This window comes from Canis lupus, chromosome 8 (genome assembly GCF_003254725.2).
Source record: "Canis lupus dingo isolate Sandy chromosome 8, ASM325472v2, whole genome shotgun sequence".
NCBI lineage: Eukaryota > Metazoa > Chordata > Mammalia > Carnivora > Canidae > Canis > Canis lupus.
The window spans coordinates 10,643,832-10,666,392 of record NC_064250.1 but is presented as its reverse complement, the minus strand read 5'-3'; the positions used below and the strand labels follow the sequence as shown (position 1 = coordinate 10,666,392).

The 22,561-nt window shown below is 36.4% G+C and overlaps 2 protein-coding genes across 15 annotated transcripts in view; one reads left to right on the top strand and one right to left on the bottom strand.

The window, feature by feature from the left end:
* The window catches only part of HEATR5A (HEAT repeat containing 5A), a 112,045-nt gene that overhangs the window by 5,679 nt on the left and 83,805 nt on the right, over nucleotides 1–22,561 (top strand). For all 14 annotated transcript variants that reach the window (XR_003135491.3, XM_035719766.2, XM_025444317.3 and 11 more), the window contains 5 exons: nucleotides 9,253–9,452; nucleotides 11,266–11,477; nucleotides 12,360–12,468; nucleotides 16,309–16,458; nucleotides 17,294–17,468. Coding sequence is in view for 13 of the 14 variants with exons in the window: in XM_035719766.2 (XP_035575659.1) it covers nucleotides 9,327–9,452; nucleotides 11,266–11,477; nucleotides 12,360–12,468; nucleotides 16,309–16,458; nucleotides 17,294–17,468 (772 nt within the window). In the remaining variant the exon portion in view is untranslated. The remainder of the gene's footprint in view (nucleotides 1–9,252; nucleotides 9,453–11,265; nucleotides 11,478–12,359; nucleotides 12,469–16,308; nucleotides 16,459–17,293; nucleotides 17,469–22,561) is intronic.
* Nucleotides 14,065–14,460, bottom strand: LOC112658086 (DNA-directed RNA polymerases I, II, and III subunit RPABC4-like). Its single transcript, XM_035719767.2, has one exon. The coding sequence runs from the start codon at nucleotides 14,356–14,358 to the stop codon at nucleotides 14,182–14,184; it is 177 nt and encodes a 58-aa protein (XP_035575660.1). The 5' UTR covers nucleotides 14,359–14,460; the 3' UTR covers nucleotides 14,065–14,181.

The following is a 22,561-nucleotide window of genomic DNA, read 5'->3' as shown; positions in this document are numbered from 1 at the left end:
TAGTCTTCTAATAAAAAATCTTATCATAGGGCAGCCCCGGTGGCTCAGCGGTTTAGCGCCGCCTGCAGCCTAGGGCGTGATCCTGGAGACCCGGGATTGAGTCCCACATCAGGCCCTCTGTATGGTGCCTGCTTCTCCCTCTGCCTGTGTGTGTCTCTGCCTCTCTCTCTCTCTCTCTCTCTCTCTCTCTCTTTCTCTCTCTCCCTGTGTCTCTATGAATTAAAAAAATAAATAAAAATAAAAATCTTATAGTATGAACAAAATGGAATACCTAAATTTTTTGATTTATAGTATTTAATGATTAGTATTTCAAAGATTGTGTTCTATATAAAGCATTAGTCACCCAACATTCCCAGCTGGTGGGGCGGGGGGGGGGATGGTAGTGGGGTGCTGCAGGGTGGCTCAATGGGTTAAATGCCCGGCTTTTTTTTTTTTTTTAAGATTTTATTTATTCATGAGAGGGGGGGCGGGTGTGGCAAAGACACAGGCAGAGGGAGAAGCAGGCTCCACACACGGAGCCCGACGTGGAACTCGTGGAACTCGATCCCAAGTCTCCAGGATCAGGCCCTGGGCCGAAGGCGGTGCTAAACTGCTGAGCCACCCGAGCTGCCAAACGTCCAACTTTTGATGTGGACTCACATCTCAGTATCTGGGTTGGTTTAGGTCTTGATCTCAGAGTCATGAGTTCCTGCCCCACGTTGGGCTCCCTGCTCAATGGGGAGTCTGCTTCTTCCTCTGCCTGTGTCTCTACCTCTCTCTCTCTGTCTCTTATGAATAAATAAAATATTTTAAAAATAAATAAATAAGTAAATAAAGCAGCTAGAGTTATGACCCACTAACATGCATTGTTACAGGTTTGCTATTATGACATGCTTAGTATCCTTTAATTTTTTAAAAGATTTTATTCATTTTATTCATGACAGAGAGAGAGAGAGAGAGGCAGAGATACAGGCAGAGGGAGAAGCAGGCTCCATGCAAGGAGCCTGATGTGGGACTCGATTTCGGGTCTCTAGGATCAGGACCTGGGCTGAAGGCGGCACTAAACCGCTGAGCCACCGGGGCTGCCCACTATCCTTTAATTTTAACAATTTACCTGTCTCCTCTGTGTTGTTCCCCTTGCCATTTTCCTAACACTCCCCTTTTAATTCTTTGGGCCCCTTTTCCTTGGAAGAGTTAGGAGATGAGGCTGATTTTGTGATTTACTGAAAGATGTAGGAGTAACTAGATAGAGAAGGAGCCCAAATATAAACTAATGATCTCCACTCTCCCCTGCCATTTGTTTTGCACATTTTATTCCTTATGTTTTGATGTAAAAATACTGTTTTTCCTTTTTCCTCTGAGGAAAGGTGATTCTGACAAATGGTGGTGTGAATTTTAAAAGTTAGGAATCTAACAAAAGTTTAGTTTGTTTATTGGTCTTTAAGGATTTCATTTTAAAAGTTTTAAAATCGGGATCCCTGTGTGGTGCAGCGGTTTGGCGCCTGCCTTTGGCCCAGGGCGTGATCCTGGAGATCCAGGATCGAATCCCACATCGGGCTCCCGGTGCATGGAGCCTGCTTCTCCCTCTGCCTATGTCTCTACCTCTCTCTCTCTCTGTGACTATCATAAATAAATTAAAAAAAAAATAAAAAAATAAAAAAAAATAAAAGTTTTAAAATCACTAAAAATTAGAGAAAGAGAAAAGAACATAATCTATAATGTTACTACTCTAATAATTATGGTTAAGATTTTTAAATCATGATTTGGAAAAATATTTGAAGAATCTCATGATCTAGGTGATAAAGTGGAGAAGCCAAACATATTTTAAGGACCATCAGTGTAAAAAAAAAAAACAAAACCATAAGTATAATGAAAAAAGTGCTATACCAAGAGGAAACAGTATAAGAATAATCATGAAAGCTTTCCTGAAGGAAGTCATTTTTTTTAGCTGAATTTTATTATTTTCTTCAGATTTATTTATTTTAAAGAGAGAACGTGTGTGTGTACACAGACGGGAGGGGCAGAGAAGAGAGAGTCTTAAGCTGACTCCTTGCTGACTGACTGGGGCTCCATCTCAAGACCCTGAGATGATAATCTGAGCCAAAACCAAGAGTCAGATGCTTACCCAACTGTGCCACCCGGGCGCCCCTACCTGAATTTTAATATAGTAAGTTTATTTAGAAAGAAAGAAGCAAGATATTTCAGATTCAAAGATGCAGTAAATACAAGATTTAGAAATCAAGAAGATAAAATAGTATTAAAGAACTCTAATATTATAAATGTGTCAGCAAACTAACTTTAGGGCTATGCCTAGATATATTTAAAGTACAGTTAAAAAAACAAAACAAAGACTTCTTCTTTACCAGGGGCAGCCTCCCTTAGGCAACATCTTAAGCATGACCTAAAGCTAAAGCTCACTGTAATTTGTGAGTTTGTATTTTGTAACCTATAATTTTGCAAAGCCTGAATCACATGTCAAAGAGAATCTTAATTTAGGTCAAGAGAGAATGATCCAGCTTCTTTCTAGATTAATTCTAATTATTGTTTTGTTTTGTTTTGGGGGGAAGTTTTGGATTTTAAGATTTATGCATGTTCCTTGAAGTGTGGGAGATTCTTGAGAGGGTTTTTTTGTTGTTTGCTTTATGTTTATTGAGCAAAACTGAGAAAACTAAAGACTGGAGGCTGAGTTGAAGCTGTAGTGATGGCTTTTAGAGAAGTGAGAGTTGAAGAAAGTAATTGAAATTTACATATGATATATTTCAAAACTTCAGGCACTTGATACATTTGGGAATTAGTTCCATTTACTTAAAATGGCTTGTTCATTTTGTATATTAGTCTTTTCATGCTCTGGAAACAAAAAACTAACAAAGCAACAGACCAATCTTAATTTTGTGTTTGTTGTTCTCATTTGGGATTTTTCCTCTTTTCCCTCTTAACAGTGGTATAATGAATCATTTTAAGAAACTAAATGACCAAAAAGACTAGGAAGATTCGGGATCCCTGGGTGGCTCAGCAGTTGAGTGCCTCCCTTCGGCCCAGGGCATGATCCTGGAGTCCTGGGATTGAGTCCCACATGAGGCTCTCTGCATAGAGCCTGCTTCTCCCTCTGCCTGTCTCTCTGGCTCTCTCTGTGTCTCTCTCATGAATAAATAAAGTCTTAAAAAAAAAAAAAAAAGATTAGGAAGATTCTTTTTCCCTGTAAATTTTAACCATAATTTTAAATATGTTCTTATCTCTACTAAAATAGATCTTTAAATCCTAGATAGAAAAAATCATGTTAACACAATCAGGACTGACATAATCTGTAGGCTGTTTTGTTTTGTGTTATTTTTAAAATTGTTGTAGCTGGGATCCCTGGGTGGCACAGCGGTTTGGCGCCTGCCTTTGGCCCAGGGCGCGATCCTGGAGATCCAGGATCGAGTCCCACATCGGGCTCCCGGTGCACGGAGCCTGCTTCTCCCTCTGCCTGTGTCTCTGCCTCTCTCTCTCTCTCTGTGACTATCATAAATAAATAAAAATTAAAAAAAAAATTGTTGTAGCTGAGGGGTGCCTGGCTGACTCACTTGGTAGAGCATGCAACTTTTGATCTTGAGATTGTGATTTCAAGCCCCACATTTAGTGTAGAAATTATTTAAAAACAAAATCTTTTAGGGTGCCTGGGTGGTTTCGTCATTTAAGTGTATGACTAATGATTTCAACTCAGGTCATGATCTCAGGATTGTGAGATCAGACTCCTTTGGATCCATACTGGGTGAGGAGCCTGCTTAAGATTCTCTATCTCTCCTTCCTCTCCCTCTCGCCCTTACCCCAAAATCTTTTAAATAAATAAAATTGTTGAAGCTGAAAAAAATGAAATTCTTAAAGGTGCTTACACTTCTTTGCCGACATAGATTTGATGTGGACTCATTGTCAGATGGAAGACCTAAGAACACTATACAGAATGTAAACGTTAGCCTTTAGACAAAGCCATTAGCCTTTCTTACATTATGCTAAATCTTTGAAGACTGAACATGATATTTAAGTTGAACCATGTGAGGGGTGCCTGAGTGGCTCAGTGGGTTAAGCGTCTGCTTCACATCGAGCTCTGCTTCGTGAAGAGCCTGTTTCTTCCCCTCTCTCTGCCTGCTGCTCTGTCTGCTTGGGCCCTCTCTCTCATTCTCTGTCAAATCAGTAAATACAAATAAAGTAAATTGAACCATATGATGAATTTGCTGACACTCAGCTATTTTTTGACCTATAAAAATGGCAGTTCAATAGTTCAACTTACTAGTAGCTTAGATGTTCTTAAACATTTCCATTAAACTAGTATTCATACCAGAAGAGGGGAGTGAACTTTTGGTGGGGGAGTGATTTTTTTAAAAGATGTTTAGAAAAAAAAAAAAAAAAAAAAGATGTTTAGAAAGGCTTGTCATGCTTAGAATTCCTCTGAAGGTTTATGTTTTATCTTAAAACACTTTATTAATTTTGCCTTCTACTGCATATTAAATGCACATTTATTTTCATATAAAATAATAAGTTAATATCAGAGGGGAAATGGTTAAGTAAAATTTGATCCTCCAGCATATGTATTCTGTTGGTACACTCACTGCTGGGGATATCCCACTCTGAGAGCCATAGTAGACAGTACCTTAGAACCTTAGGTCTAATACACAGTGACTACTTTTCTCAATGTAAAAGACTTCAGGGATTAAAATTATAACTGAGTCACTAGGAGTATCTATCATACACAAACTACAGACAGTTACTACAATGGAAGAGAAATGTATGGTCTAAGAAGCTTTGAAGGACATTTGTAAGCTTAGCTCAACTATTGGCTTTATGTTAGCATATGTAATATTTGACTATAAAGTAATATTCTTGTGCACCTTTTTAAAATATAGGAAGAGTGGCTGAAACAGGTACCTGTTAATGTTTTTTATGGGACAACTTAAGTCTGGAAATTACTGTTGTGCAGTGTTTTGGTTAATACTTCAGACTACATCGCATTCATAGAGATTCATAGTACATACTATGAATACCCTGAGACATCTTTTGGGTAGCTTTGTTTATTACTAGATTCTCATACTTATTAAAATAAGGAATCTCGTATTCATATTTTAGGAAACATTACAGTGATCTATTGTTCCGTATTATTCACAAATTCTCTACAAGTTCTGAGCTTTTTTATTTTTTAAGATTTTTATTTATTTATTCATGAGAGATTCAGAGAGAGAGAGAGAGGGAGAGAGAGGCAGAGACACAGGCAGAGGGAGAAGCAGGCTGCATGCAGGGAGCCTGACGTGGGACTCAATCCCAGGTCTCCAGGATCATGCCCTGGGCCGAAGGCAGGCGCTAAACCGCTGAGCTACCCAGGGATCCGAAGTTCTGAGCTTTTTAAAAAATGGCTGATTTCAAGGTGTTTGAGCGGTTTGATTGGATCAAAGAGTGGCAGTAGAGTATCTGGTGGTTAAAGCACATATATCTGGAGTCTGATTGCTTATGTCTACATCCAGGTTCAAAGTGACCTTAGGACTACTACTTGGTTTCTCTGTGCCTCAGTTTCTTTGTCATCTAAAAATACCTCTTGAACAATTTTGTGAATTAGTTGAGAAAATGTAAAGCACATATAGTAAGTGGCCAATAAATGTTAGCTTCTGTCAAAAATAATGGCTGGCATTACAGTGGGAACAGCAGTTTTACAAACATTTTTTTCAAGTAGCATAACTATAGTTTGAAAAATATGTTTAATATATGTTTACTTTTGATGAACTAATCACTTTGCGATCTCAAAAGAAACAAAAATGGAAAATAAGAGAAAATTAGAAAAATAAGCAGTCTCCAGATACATGGAGTTGAAGGGTGTGGTTATATTAAAACATGATAGTTTGACTGCATTTGTATTCATCTTCCTACAGTGAAACTTCTGGTAAGAACAGAAACATCTGTTTTTTTGCAAAAAGCATTTGCTGATCCCATTGATAGTGCATACATGGAGATCACAGGTGCATTTTAGAATGGATATTTAAATGTGGGATTACTATTATGAATTGTCTACTTTTTGTAGTAATTTATATGAGGAATATTGAGGACATTAGAGAGAACTTGGCTTTGATTATGATCTCAATCTTTTTACTGAATTATTTATTATTGCATTGTGTTAGCTATTTTGCTTCTTGATGGATCATTTTACACCACAATATTGCTGCTGCCTAAGGAAAAAAAAGTCTCTTCAGCAGTCCTAATGACCTCTAAAAAGGGTAATTTTATTCTTAAGATAGGATTTAAAAAAAAAGATTTTATTTATTTGTTTATTTACTTATTCATAAGAGACCCATGGAGAGAGGCAGAAACACAGGCTGAGGGAGAAGCAGGCTCTCTGTGGGGAGCCCAATGCGGGACTCCATCCCAGGACCCCCAGATCACAGCCTGAGTTGAAGGCAGACACTCAAGCACTGAGCCACCCAGATGCCCCTCTTAAAATTTTGATTTGATGTGGTAGTTAAATTTTCTCTGTGATACTGAGGTAATTTTTTTTTCTCTCACAGAATCATAGATATTGAGTGCAAACTTGTTTTTCACCTTTTGTATAGCTAGAAGATTTCTTCCAGAAACTGTTTCTCTAACATTTATTTAACTTTGTCCTTAATTGTTGTATCCTAATTTGTTAGTCTATTGTTTATATGCTTGTTCTTTAAAATTGGCATTTTTGAAAATAACCTAATGTGTCTCTCTCTCTTTTTTTTTTTTTTTTTGAGGACTGTCAGTACCAGGTCATAGTAGTATTAAGCAGATAGGCGAGACTCACTGAAAGGGAACAATCCAGATGGCTAAAGCAGCATACAGATTTGGTGGGTGTGGATGGGTAAAAGCTGCCTTTTGACTTCTGGGGCAGCATCATACCAGAATGTTGGGCCAAGCAAGAGGGACACAAGCAAGATAAAGAGAAGGAGTTGAAAAGTTAAATACCTGAAGAAATGTCAGGTAATGTAAATGAATGAGGCAGGCCAGGTGGCAGCTGTGGCCTGCTGGAGAGTCCTCCCTTAGATTTAGTCATTTGTTGCTGTATGGGGATTTGGAACCAGATTTTCATGTAAAATCTTATGTTTACATGTTGGTAAGTCACCTTCCCCTCAATATGTTGCAGGCTAACTTTGGCTGACAGGGTACCAGTTTGTGATTACATCTAGAAGGAGACTGTTGGGATGCCTGGGTGGCTCAGCAGTTGGGCATCTGCCTTCGGCCCAGGGCGCAATCCTGGAGACCCAGGATCGAGTCCCACATTGGGCTCCCTGCATGGAGCCTGCTTCTCCCTCTGCCTGTGTCTCTGCCCCACCCCCTTTGTGTCTCTCATGAATAAATAAATAAAATCTTTAAAAAAAAATAGAAGGAGACTGTTTTCAGATTTATATTAATTATGATCCGACACTGTGGGTAATTTTATACCAGCAAACTCTGGGAGAAAAAAAATGAATGAATGAAAGAAAAGCCTCCCCTAGGTCTTCCATCTGATTTTCTAATACATCATTACTTACTGGCTTCTCTATAAAAGATTGAGATTTATTTAGGGGAATATGAGCTATATATTTAAAATCTTTTAGTTTAATTACCTGTAGCAATCTGTCTATATTTTCATACAGTTCTAATTACCTGTTTCTGTTTAGTTGGGAGTTTTATAATTTATCAAATTTATTTTTGATACATTAGTGAATAGGAGTACCCATCTATTATATATAGTGTCTTCCCTGTTTAAGGTTCTTGATGATAGTTGTCTCTCTTATAGGTAATAGTGATGATTTTTTTCTTAAGCCAATGTGTGTGTTTTTTTCTTAAGCTTTTCCCTTCTAATTAAAAAAAAATTTTAACATAAACTCTAAACCCAATGTGTGGGCTCAGACTCAGTACCCCAAGATCAAGAGCCTCATACTCTACCACTGAGCCAGCCAGGCATCCCCGCTTGTGTGTTTCTGAGTTTATTAAATAATTTTTTCCAACTTTTTATTGTGATCTTTCAAAAAAATACAGAAAAAGCATAGAACAGTAAAATGACCATTCATACTCCCACTGTCTACATACAGCTGTTAATATTTTGCCATATTTTTCCCGGTGCATGGAGTCTGCTTCTCCCTCTGCCTATGTCTCTGCCTCTCTCTCTCTCTCTCTCTCTATCATAAATAATAAATAAAAATTTAAAAAAAATTTTTTGCCATAATTTATAGTTGATTTATTCACTTAATGATTCAAAAATGAGTTGTAGATTTGTTGCTTTGCTACTATAAACTTGAGTATGCTTCTCCTAAATAAAATCCATAATCACAATGTCATCTTATAAATGTATGTGTGTATACAGTTACATGTTATTTATGTTCTGGAAAGTGTATGCTCAGGATATACTCATGAATTTAAAAAAACAAAACAAAACAAAATCTCTGTCTTTTTTTTTTATTATTTGCAAAAGCAGAAGTAAAAGCTGCTTTGGAGCTGGGTCGTAGCAGATAGAATCTTTATTGCTACTACCCCTAGACAATATCCATATAAGTGCCTTCAAAAACAGGACTTGTCTTTCACAAGGCTTACAGAGATAAGACTATTCTGGTTGAGATGAAACTTTTTCCTAAAACTCCTAGCCTCAAGCTACAGGCAGTGTCTTTATTAGGCTGGGGGATCAGATGCTAATGGGAATAATTCCTTCCATTTCAATCTCCAGGTAAATGACTGGGATATGTACCCAGGGAGAGGTCAGGTTTTATAGAATTTTAGTAGGAGGTCTGGATATTTGGTCATTTGTTGATATGTACCCATGACTCATTTTTAGTAACATGATATATATCCTACAAAGAAAATGGAAAACCTAATGCTTGAATAACCTAACCTAAAAATTTTCAAAATTTTAATGGAATGTCCCTTCTGTTTAGCAAGTTATTACATATGAATGTCAATAATGTTTTTCTGCTTTGTCTGTCTGCTCTCTAAAAAAGGAGTTCAACGGGATGCCTGTGTGGCTCAGGGCATGATCCTGGAGTCCCGGGATCAAGTCCCACATCAGGCTTCCTGCATGGAGCCTGCTTCTCCCTCTGCCTATGTCTGTCATGAATAAATAAATACAATCTTTAAAAAAAGGAATTCAAAAGTGGATTTTGTGTCACTGTTAAGAGTTTAGTATTGGATTTCCCAGTTTCACCCTAGAGCTGTTATTTTTTAAAATCTCCAATTTAATTATGCTTTGTGCTTTCTGTGGAAGATTTCTGGTTTTACATTTGCCTTCCTTGTAAAATTTGTTCTTTTTCTCTATTACAGACTTTTTTCTTAGGTATATTGACTGAAGTTTAACGAGAAGAATTGTGACCAGCTAGGAGAATTTTCTGCAAGGAATGGAATTAGCTCATAGCTTACTGCTGAATGAAGAAGCATACAATCAACTAGGTGAAGTTCAGAAGGCAGAGTTTATTTTCGATTGGTTGAGATATTTGGAGAAGCTCTTGCTAGCAACGAGCAAGGTAGGTAAAATTGCAAAAACTTTTTTTAAGTGCCAGATAATGTTTAGGTCCTTTGGTTTGCTTATCTCATTCTGTTCAGAATAAACCAAATTAGCTTTCAAATGCTAGGCCTTATTAAGAGTTTATAATGAAATATTACAAGAAGTTTGTGCTTTCAAAAAGTAGGAAAAAGGGGGTGCCTGGGTTGCTCAGTCCGTTACGTGTCTACCTTTGGCTCAGGTTATGATCCCAGGGTCCTGGAATCAAGCCCCATGTTGAGTGTCCCTGTACAGTGGGGATCCTGTTTCTCTATCTCCTCACTTGTGCTCTCTTTCCCTGTCTCTCTCTCTCTCTCTCTCAGATAAATAAAGGATTAAAAAATTTTTTTTAAAGCAGGAAGAAATCAGCCAGTATTTTTTGTATTACTTTAAAAAATGTATAAAAATATAAACTATAAACCACATTCTATTAGATTTCATTTTCATTATATTCTTCACTTTCATATGCATTGAAGCCCTTATGTAATATATTGCTAAATATTGTAATGGAAGTTTTGCTTTTAAAAAGTTCTGAGCTTTTCAGGGAGAATTTTTCTTTTTTTTTTTTAAGATTTTACTTATTTATTCATGAGAGACACAGAAAAGAAAGGCAGAGACATAGGTAGAGGGAGAAGCAGGCTCCATATAGGAAGCCAATGCAGGGACTTTATCCGGGGCCTGGGCTGAAGGCAGGTGCTAAACCGCTAAGCCGCCCGGGCATCCCTTTAGGGAGAATTTGAATTTAAAAGTCTTTTAGTAAACATATTCACTCTTGAGCTTATGAAATAGTTTCCAAAAAAAGAAAACAATCACTCATACTTTTTACCTACATTTAGCAGTTAACATTTTACCATATTTGATTGATTTATTGAGCCATATGAAGTGATATTGCACCTAGATACTTCCATGTATGTCTCCTACTAAAAGTGAAGGTATTTTCCTCCATAATAACAATACCATATGTCATGCAAAAATGGTGCAAAGACACTACTCATGGACATTTGGAATTTAACAAGACAAAAATCCATATACTAACAAGTACTTCATTGTGGAAGCTTATGCCTTAGTGAGCACCTGAATACTATTACTATTGTAATGATATTGTTATTCCTTTTTTCAGAAAATAAACAAAATAGAGTAACATTGCTGGCATTTAGATGTATAAGCTTGCAAAAAGAAAATTGCACTAAACTTAGAAAAAGATCTGAGTAACATAATCATTCATCATAAGGTTGACTCATGATGGATTGTAGATTGCTGGGTTTTTTTTTTTTTAAGATTTTATTTTATTTTATTTATTCATGAGAGACACAGAGAGGCAGAGACACAGGCAGAGGGAGAAACAGGCTTGCTGCAGGAAGCCCGATGCAGAGTTCGATCCCGGGACCCTGGGATTACGCCCTGAGCCGAAGGCAGATGCTCAACCACTGAGCCACCCAGGCACCCCAGTTACTGCTTATTTATACAGATATATAACAAAGAACCTCCAGTTAAAATACAAATTTGCTCTACCTTTCAACAGAAGAAAGATACAGAAGAAATAGAAGCCTTGTGTTTCTTCACAGAGACTGGTATATTGTGGCCCAGAGATTATTTTTTGAAGCTATCCACAGGGCAAAAAATTACCTTGTGTCGTTGTAATGACTATACCACCAACTTATTTGTAATTTTTAGTCAAAATGAATGCATTTTTCTGGAGTTTTTAATTCTTAAAAAACTATTAAAGAAACATTGTATTAGAAGATTACATGTAATTATGTTGACTTTGAATTGTATTTTTGTTACTTCCTTTCTAGAGTGATGTAAAGGAGAAACAGAAGGCTCTTGTTGAACAGCTCCTGTCTTTGTTGAACAGCTCCCCAGGGCCTCCTACCCGCAAACTCCTTGCTAAGAATCTAGGTGTTCTTTATAGTATCGGGGACACATTCTCTGTTTACGAGACAATCGATAAATGTAATGATCTTATTCGTAGCAAGGATGATTCTCCAAGTTATCTTCCCACAAAACTGTAAGTTGAACTAAAGAGATACAGACTTCTAGTTATAAAAAGCAAGTAAGTCAAGGGGATGAAAAGTACAGCATAGGGAATATCGCCAGTAATATTGTAATCATATTGTATAGTGACAAATGATAACTACACTAACTGTAGTGAGCAGTTTTTAATGTTTATAATTGTCAAATCACTATGTTGTACACCTGAAACAAATATATGTCTTCTATAAAAACATATTTTAAAGATACATACAAAAAGAATCTTAGTTGCGTGTTTAACAAAAAGATATTTTGAATGCTTCACATTTTGGGTGTTCTTTTAACTTCCTAGTTCTCAGTAGTAAAAATTAATAATAAATACCATATAGAAAAATACTCTTCTGAGCTTCTAAAAAGGTTAGCTTATTTACTTTCTTCATAGGATTCTGTTCATTATTTCATCTGTTATTTTAGAAAGAGTAGTTTTCCATAAATGTATGGTTCCACAATAGTAATTTTACAGAAATTTTTGTTGATCTAATTTTTAGCTTACAACAATGTATTTTACCATGAAGTTTTCAGACTTCAGATTTGAAAAGAACATTATTTCCTGTTTTTCTTATCTTGTATCTTTAACATTATCTTTGACTAATATATGAAGGTCAGTTTTATGAAAAATTAGTTTGTAAAGTTTGAGGGAATGGAGGTTTTGATTACTTGAAAATACATTTTTTCTCCTTACTGTTCTTGAAAGTGTAATTATTTGATATTCATGTAAGCATCATGCCTCAGGATTTAACAATGGAATAGAATATGGGCAGTTTTATCCTTTAAAATTAAATAGTCAACTTTACATGGGCTGAGATTTTTTTATTGCTGTTTTTTCGCTCATGACTAATATCTAATTTAAATGTTTCAGGGCTGCCGTGGTATGTTTGGGTTCCTTATACAAGAAGTTGGGTAGAATACTGGTTAACACCTTTACTGATACAGTGGGGAATATCCTTAAAGCTATGAAGAGTGCAGAGGTGAGTAAGCACAAGTTCATCCAAAGAATAAAAAGATAAACTGTAATTTTTATTACATACAAAGAAGAATAAAAAGATAGTATTTTACAGGTTTTATGGTTCCTTGAGCCAGTGAAAGTGTTTTGCCTATGGTAAGGTACATGGGTATGTATATAAATATATCCATAGATAAAATATTTCTAGGAGATGCACATATGTATTTTGTATATTAAATCTTTATTAGAAAATCAATAATGTAATTTGTGATTTTAGGTAAATCCAAATAGGCAAAAGCTAAGGTATTTCTCTGGTAGACCTATCCCTGCTTCTTCCTCTCACATCACCTTTTCCCCTAATACTAGTACTACATCAGTTGCTTGTCCACAATGATTCAGATACATAGTTGATAACTATTTGGGTGCCTGATGGATGGATTAGTATTCCGCCAGCATCAGAGAGGAGTAAGGAATATAACCAGGTTGGAGAAAAGCATGGAGAATATAAGTATGACCAGGATCTGGTTGACCTTTTAGTTGCCAGGGGAATATATTCTCAGCCTTAGCCTTATTGATTTGTGATCATTAACCACTGTGGAATACTCTTTGTTTTTGTAATTGTCTCTTCATTTGACTTCTAAGATAGTCATATCTTGCCAACTGGTTTCACCAATCATTTTTGAAATTAAAGCATTTGTATGTTTGTTTATCAAAAATTTTTAAATCTGTGGTCGCTCCCTAATATTTAAGGATCACTCAGGGCAGCTCAGGTGGCTCAGCGGTTTAGCGCCTGCCTTCAGCCCAGGGCCTGATCCTGGAGACCTGGGATCAAGTCCCACATAGGGCTCCCTACATGGAGCCTGCTTCTCCCTCTGCCTGTGTCTTTGCCTCTCTGTGTCTCTCATGAATAAATAAATAAAATCTTTAAAAAGAAAAAAAAGGATCACTCAGCACCTTTAAATATAAAAACAAAATACCAGTTCTTGTTCTTTTTTTTTTTTTCCCTCATCCAAAATTTACTTAAGATTTTATTTATTTATTCATGAGAGACACAAAAAGAGAGGCAAAGACACAGGCAGAGGGAGAAGCAGGTTCCATGCAGGGATCCTGATTTGGAACTCAATCCCAGGACTCTGGGATCATGCCCTGAGCCAAAGACAGACGCTCATTTGATGAGCCACCTGGGCGTCCCACCCTCAGCCAATATTTAAAAACATAGTCAAGCATTATATACAAATACAGAAAGCCTATATCAAGGAAAAATGAAAAATTTAACTCAATAATGCATTCATGCTAAGTACATTAGTATACACAGAACAAAATGATGCTGGAGAGTTTACAGACTTGGTGATGTAAAACAGTAGTTTCCAAGGAACTTACTTAATCAGATCTTCAAAGAGCCCTAGAAAACTTCATTTTTAACAAGGCCCCCACAAGATTCTAAGCCATGATTAAAAGTGTGGTTTAAGGAAGCACTTTTTCACCCTGTGTCAGATTATATATACAATAAAAGTAAATTATTATCAATTATTGAACAAAAAGCTTTTCTTTATAGAAACTATTGATACCTAAATACAAGATGGATTTTATTTTTTTTTATTTTTATTTTTTTCAAGATGGATTTTAAAATGAAATCATGTGTATTTGTATTCATAAAGATATATACACTAATCAAAGGCTATACAACATTAACAGCAAATCCAGGTACAAATGAAGATAATCCTCTGAACTCCATGTTTCATCGGGCATCAAAAACCAACAATCTTTTAGTCCTTTTCTTGTACATTATTTTATATCCACATTCTCTGCATCTGATTGGATCCCTGGATTTTATTTCGTTTTCTGTGTGACATTCTCCGCAGATATATATCATTGGCTGCTGCTTTGGGGGTTGAACGTCCTTCTGGGTGTCCATTGATAGTCCCTCCAAATCCTAACCAACCACTTCCCTGACCACGCAGCCCGGAGAAGCCTCCTACTCTGAGCTTCGAAGCGGATTACCACCAGTTCTTGTTCTAATCTTACCTAGAAAAGAAGTCTAGAAGACAGCTCTGAGATAATTTGTAAAAGAGAACTCATGCAGTAGAGAGGAGCAGAGAGGGAGGGAGAGACAAACTCCAAGCAAACTCCACGCTGAGCAAGGAGCCCCACTCAGAGCTTAATCTCAAGACTCTCAGATCACGACCTGAGCCAAAACCAGGAGTCGGGTGCCCAGCTGGCTATCCCACCCAGGCACCCCACCTTTTTTTTAATGTACCCGGGTAAAAAATTTGAAAGTTCAGATATAAAACATGCTAAATTTTGAGAAGAATGTAACTGATTTGGGATGCCTGGCTGGCTCAGTGAGTAGAACATGCAGCTCTTGGTTGTGGGTTTAAGACCTATACTGGGTGTAGAGATTATATAAAAAAATAAAATCTTTAAAAAAAATCATAGCTTATTCAAGAAGTTTAAGAAGTGAAGTCCGTAACAAAAAGAATTGGTGATTGAATCTACTCAGGAAACACTTCTAAGCAGGTTTGCTGAAAGATTGAAGAAAGTGATTCAGCAGAAGAGATTTGTTAACATCTGTAAATCTGGTTTTATTCAAAAGGAAATGTTTATAAGAACTTTCATCTGCTGAGGAATGGCCACTTTGAACTGTTTTTCCACTTAACTTCGTTAGTTAAGCTATAATCCTTTTAGGCCCCATGGTTAACAGGGTTAATCTGTAGTTCTCAGAAATTTTAAAGTTATTGCTGAGGATTTTATTTCTTGCTATTTTTTTATCTTTACGACTTTGTTGATCAGGTACTGCAAAATGTTGAAGGTAACAAAGGGATCCTAACTTTGATTCACCCTTGTTGTTGTTGTAACAGACAACATAAAGTTGGGATAAAAAGTTCAGAATTTTCAACAAAGGATCCAATTTGTTATATCACCTATAGTTAGTGTTATGCTCCTCTGGACAAAGATAAATTAATAATATTAATTTATCTATGAAAATCATACTTGATATTGATCTTTGTCTTCACCTAGCTTTAGTTATCTTTAGTGGCCTTGACTTCCTGGGATATAGAAATCAGCTGGGGCATTTACTAAAATATCAGTAATATAAGCAGCTACTATTTTTTGAGTATCTACTGTGTGCCGGGCACTGTGGTGAATGTTTTCCCCATAAGGCCTTTTTACTTTTCTCACACTAGCTCTAAGAGGTTCATCTTATTCTCATTTTATAGCTGGAGAAATAACTGCGAAAAACATTATTATTATTATTATTATTATTATTATTATTATTATTATTATTTCACACAGATGCTAAGGTCAGAGGCAGATTTGGTCCCAGATTTTTATCCTCTGAGTTAAACTACTTGGCCCAACAAATAATGAAGTATTAAATGGCTGTAAAGTCTGTTGAGTATTTACTATATGTCAGGCATTATTCTAAGCATTTTACATGCAGTAATTTGTTTGGTCTTCACAACAACCTATGAGGTAAATATGTCCATTTAACAGATAAACAATTTTGCCCAAGGTCACCTAGCTAAGAGGCAGTCCCTGAACTCTTACTGTGTTATCTCATTAATAGCAACTGTTTATTGAATGCTTAACAACATGCAAGCTTTGTGTTAGGACTTTTCATGTAATTTCATTTAATCTTCACATCAACTCTTTGTACTGTGTTAAAATATAATATATACACATAACACTTTTCAATTAGTAAACACTTCATAAAATAATAGCTGTTAAAGTTTCCTGATGTCAGATGGGTTGGTTAGTGTGTACAGATATTGAAAATTTCAGTAATATATAAGAGAAATTTTGATGCTTAATGCTACTTTTCACGGTTAATTTTTTTTCTATATAAATTTTTCCTTTTTGGTAGTCTCAAGGGCGATATGAGATTATGCTGAGCCTGCAAAATATATTGAATGGACTAGGAGCTGCTGCTACACCTTGCCACAGGGATGTTTATAAAGCTGCTAAATCCTGCTTAACAGATAGATCCATGGCTGTTCGTTGTGCTGCTGCAAAGGTAAAATGGTCTAATAAGCAGAATTTCTCAAAATATATATAAAGAAAATTAAATTAGTTTATCCCTGTGAAAACACTGTTAACAGCTACATGACCTTCAAGCTACAACCTTGGTAGTCAGCTGGGGCTCTCTTGTTGTAGCATATAAGGAAACTGAGGTCCAGAGAGTTAAATGAATTTCCCAAGGTTCTCCAAGTAGTTCACAACACATTGTTGAAGGGTGGGGGATTTAGGTTACTAAACTCTAAGTATTCTTTTTACTCTACTATGCTTCCTCTCTATAGTTTTGTAAACTAAAATTTACATGTAAAGTTTGTGTTATTTCAAAGTGATTTGTTTTTATCATGTTGCTTTTTTTTTAAGTCTAGGATTTAGATTTTGATATTTTAATTTCTTTTTAATATGCATTTTTTGCAAGCTAGGAAACAATCAAAATAAGGCAGTTTAGTCCTCTATGGATATAGTGATCTTGTCTTATGATCTTCAGCAGAATGATCATGGCTTCCTAATACAGTTGGTTAGATAATACAGTAAAGTTGTTTATGTTGTAATTATTGTCACAGTTGCTCGTAGCCAACAAATTGGTTCAAAGACATTTTTCTTAGCCTACTGAGTTAGAATGGGTTCTCTTCCCACCCTCTGCTGACATGTTGTTTTATATAGTATAGTTTTTATGACTATTTGTAAGTATTCATTTGTTGTCCCTGCAGTCATTGTTTAGATACTTTGGATTTGTATTCTTTTGTTAGATCTTGATAATTTCTACAACTTCTATGGATCTGAACCTGACATTTAAATTTTGTTTTTCATTAATGTCTGTTTTTTCAATTAAATAGTGTCTCCTTGAACTTCAAAAAGAGGCCATCTTTATGTGGAGTACAGACCTGGATAGTGTGGCCACACTGTGTTTTAAGTCCTTTGAAGGTTCCAATTATGATGTGCGGATTTCAGTTTCAAAACTACTAGGCACAGTGTTGGCTAGAGCTATAATTTCTAAACATCCAGGAGCAGGTAAATTTATATAATTATTTTCAAAAGTTTATTGCAATTTTTTCCCATTTGGTTTAAACAAACATAATGTAGAATTACTACTACCCATTATTAATTTTGAGAAGAGGCCAGATATCTTATAAATCAATTTTAGTTTGTAAATATTGCTATAGGTCCCAAGATTTCATTTTCAAACAATTCCAGAAAAATTTGAGGAAAAAAATAAACTCTTGAAGAAATATACTTTATTCAATTATCTTCCTTTATATTATGGCCTTTATTTTTAAAGTAAATTGATCATTGTTATGCAATAATAGATATGATCTAAATTTTAATTCTTTCTTAAGTAAATGGATTTGATTACCTATATTTGGATTGCCATTTTCTAGGTTGGTATAAGGGAGCAATGATATAAATAATTCCAAACAACAGATATTTGAAGTTCACTGTACTAGGACAATTTGCTTTGTTTTACTTTTTTTTTTTTTTTAAAGATTTATTTATTCATGAGAGAGACAGAGAGAGAAGAGGGGAGAGACATAGGCAGAGGGAGAAAAAGGCTCTTCGCAGGACCCGGATGTGGGACTCAATCCCGGATGCCAGGATCATGACCCGAGCAGAAGGCAGCCACCCAACTCCTGAGCCACCTAGACATCCCATCTTTGTCTTACTTTTTATATATATTCTTCCAGGCAGTGAGCAAGGATGGGATATTTCTTTTTCTTTTTAAAATATTTTATTTATTTATTTATGAAAGACATAGAGAGAGAGAGAGAGAGAGGCAGAGACACAGGCAGAGGGAGAAGCAGGCTTCATGCAGGGAGCCCGATGCAGGACTCGATCCCAGGACCCCAGGATCACGCCCTGGGCCAAATGCAGGCACTAAACCACGGAGCCACCCAGGGATCACGGATGGGATATTTCTGAAAACAAGAGAGTCTGCCTAGGTTTAATCAACAGAGTATATAAAACATTGCTGAATAACTGAAAACTTGCTTTATCATTCTATCTCCAAAGAATAAACAATCTCACAACAAATGAAAATGTGACTCTTCTATAGAACCTTGCTCCTCAAACATCTGCACACAGGAGAACTAGCATCACCTGTGAGTTTGTAAGAAATGCAGAAACCCAGGCCCCACACAACTTACTAAATCAAAATTCTCATTTGAACAAGATTTCCAGATGATTCATATGCACATTAGTTTGAAAAGCATTACTTGAAAAATTATTTATAGTTATATAAAGGGAAAAAAATTTTTTTTTTCCTAAAGCTAGTGTTTTTAACCAATGATGGGAGAGGACAGGAAGTACAGCATATCGTAGTCACCTGGGAAACATTAACAAATTTACAGTCCTCTCATTCTTCAATTGAGATTGTAAATAAAATTTATAATAAGAAGTTTTTATTTTTATTGTTTTTCTAATCTTGTAATTCAGTAAGACTTTCTTATTTATTGAGGCTGGGAGGAAGGTAAATGGGGAATAGGAAGAAGTCATCAAAAAAACCCAAACTAGAAAAAAAAAAGTTGTTTAGAACACTTAGGAGATGAATCTTAAGCCATCTAAGAAATTAAAATTAGAAGACATGTTTAATCAAGTCCTTTTTAAAATGTGAATTGCCCATTTCTATAAATGTATCATTACCACTAGCAGACAGTTGCAGGAAAAACCAGCAAAAAGTAGAATTGCATAAGAGTTATGAATAAATATTTATATGCTTCTATGGTAGCACTAAAATAATACTGGTGTTTTTGTAATCAAATTAAGCAAAGTGAAGAATCAGCTTCACCCACAGTGAAAATCCTTGGCCTAATCTTTTGTTAGATATTGTCATCTTGCATCTCTGAATTCTAGGTTGCAAGTAATTGAGTTATTTTTGTACAACTAAAAAGTGACCTAGATACCATAATAGATTTTTTTAAGGTAGGGGACTAATATGCTTTAACAATTTAGAAAAATAAATGCAGTGGAGATTTGTACACTCAGCACAATATGCAAAGATTATGAAGTACAATTCTGAAATGATTTTCCTAGTAAAACTAACAGGTTTCAAACAGGTGGTCAGTTATTCCAAGGCACTTAAGGCAGGGATTGTGTATGGCACTTTCCTATGATTAGAACAAGTTGCTGGGAATTTATGTGATCTTTTAATGTATATAATTTAATACTTCTCGTTCTCTCACCTGCTCAAGGACATTGGTTTAGGAAGTTTCCCCTCTCTTTTTTTTTTTGTTGTGTTTTTTTTTTGTTGTTGTTGTTTTAAGTTTCCCCTCTCTTATGTCAGCTTTTCCCTCTGTATTGGATTATTACATACAAAAACGTGCTTTTGTTTTCTCCTGTCTTTAAAAAAATTTATTCCTTTATTTATTTTGAGAGAGCAAGTGCACCAGTGCACAAGCAGGAGGAGCAGAGGGAGAGGGAGAGAGAATATGAAGCACACTTCATGCTGAGTGTGGAGCCCAACATGAGGCTCGATCTCAACCCTGAGATTGTGACCATAGCAGAAACCAAGAGTTGATTGCTTAACCAACTGCACCCCCCAGGCACCACTGTTGCCCTATCATAAAAAAAAATATAACAAAACCTGTGTCTTACTTCCCAGCCAGTTGGAGCTCCATTTCTCTTCCTTTTGCAACAAAATTCCTCAGAAGAGTTCTTGATAGTGTATTTATTATCTCCTGCCATCTTTCAAAACCACTTCAGTTAGGATTTACCCCCATTCACTCCACCAAAACTGTTTTTGTTAAGGTCACCAAAGACCTCCAAGTTCATTCAATCAGTAAATAAATACTTGTTTAACCAAATAATACTTGGTTGAGATCTTTTTTGAGCGTACGTTTATACTCAGCCACACTAAAGCCAGTGGGCAGTTTTCTGTTGTCTCCCTTGACTTCTCATCAGCATTTAACTCAGCTGATACTCTTCCTTGTCTTTTTTTCACCTGCATTATGGGACTTCAGTCTCTCTTGGCTTTCCCTCTTCCTCACTAGAAATTCCTGTTTTGTCTTGTTGATTCCTTATCTTTGTATTGAAGAGGCCCCTTACCTAGTACTTGGTCTTTTGCAGTGTGTGTGTGCTCATCCTCTTGGTGATCTTATTCAGTTAATACCGTCAATATGTCAGAGATTCCTGAATTTATATCTTTAGCCTGGGCACCAGGCTCATATCTAACTGCCCATTTGACATCTCTTTGGATGTTTATTTGATGTTTCAAATTAACTTTTCCTAAAGTGAATACCTGATCTCTCCTCTTCTAGAACATTTACATACCTGTTCTACTTGCAGGCTTGCTAAGTTGATGCCAACTCTGTCCTTACAGGTGTTCAAATCCAAATTTGTAAAGTTACCCGATATTCTTATCTCTCACACTCAGTAGCTCCTCTACTGGACAATCTTAAAACATACCTAGATTTGGGACCCCTTGGAGAATTGGCTAATTATGGGGTTGGTAAAGGAGATGTCTGAAGATGACCTTAGAATCACTGTTGTGTCAAAAAAAAAAAAATTAGGTGCTTCCGCTGGCCAACTCTCTTTTTTTTTTAAGATTTTATTTATTTATTCATGAGAGAGAGAGAGAGAGAGAGAGAGAGAGAGAGGCAGAGACACAGGCAGGGAGAAGCAGGCTCCATGCAGGAGCCTGATGTGGGACTTGATCCTGGGACTCCAGGATCACGCCCTAGGCCGAAGGCAGGCGCTAAACTGCTGAGCCCACCCAGGGATCCCCTGGCCAACTCTTTGAAGTTAATTCCACTGGTCAAATCTGGGACAGTATTAGAAGCAAAACTAATAATGACAGGAATGGATTATAACCTATTAAATAAAAAAATCTGTGAATGCATACTGAAAACAAGTAAATAAAGGAGAAGAGAAAGCTTTTTTACAGTGGAATGCCAACCGATAAACATATAAGGAATGATTATTAGATAATGACCTTTTGCAATCATAGTAATAATTTTTGCTGGTAGGAATCCTCAGTGCATTGTTAGATGAAAGCTTGATGGGCTACAGCATATTTATTCTATCTTAAATATCACCATACAGGTTGCAGAGTAATTACAAAAGGAAAGTTCATATTCTACAGTGGACAGACCTGGCAAACTTTATTCAGGTGTTCAAAGGTCTTTTTTTTATAGTTTAGATTTTTTTTGTTTATTCATGAGAGAGAGAGAGAGAGAAAGGCAGAGACACAGGCAAGCTCCATGCAGGGAGCCCGACGTGGGACTTGATCCCAGGTCTCCAGGATCATACCCTGGGCTGAAGGCGGCGCTGAACCGCTGCGCCACCAGGGCTGCCCGTATTCAAAGGTCTTAACACTAGTATAGGGACAGACTGACAGCAAGCATGACAGTGCATTTTGCTATTACACATTGAGAAGGCTTATAGCATTACTTATGTAGTTCTGCCAAAAATTCTGAGGAAATACTAGACAAACTCAAATTGAGTTCTGTTCTACAAAACAACTAGCCATACGCAAATTCTTCAGAAATGAAAAGGTGACAAGGAGAATATGGTGAGTCTAGGTGAAGGTGAAATTTATTTTACTATTCTTTTTTTTTTAATATTTTATTTATTTATTCATAGACACAGAGAAAGAGAGGCAGAGACACAGACAGAGGGAGAAGCAGGCTCCATGTAGGGAGCCTGATGTGGGACTCGATCCTGGGTCTCCAGGATCACACCCCAGGCTGCAGGCGGCGCCAAACCACTGTGCCACCGAGGCTGCCCTATTTTACTATTCTTGCAGCTTTTTTTTGTAATATAATTTTTAAAATTTCAGATAAAAACCTAAAAATACATATGTTTATCCAGACTCCACTCTTCTGCAGTCACCTTGATTTAAGCCACCCTCATTTCTTGCTCTGTTAATATAGCTCTGCTTGGGGCTATGGTTTATATCCTTCCTCAAGGGCTTTTTGCCTTAGCTATTTCCTCTGCCTAAAACAGTTTTTCTCCAGATATCTTCATGCTCAACTCCCTCACTATCCTCAAACTATGTTCAGATGTCACCTTTCCAATGAATCCTACCTTGACTACCTTATTTGTACCTCAAACACTTCCCCCCCAGTGTTGTTGTTGTTGTTGTTTTTTAAATTTTATTTATTTATTCATGG

Excerpts from the sequence above, each read along its gene's own strand:
- LOC112658086 (XM_035719767.2), bottom strand. The coding sequence starts at position 14,358 with ATGGACACCCAGAAGGACGTTCAACCCCCAAAGCAGCAGCCAATGATA.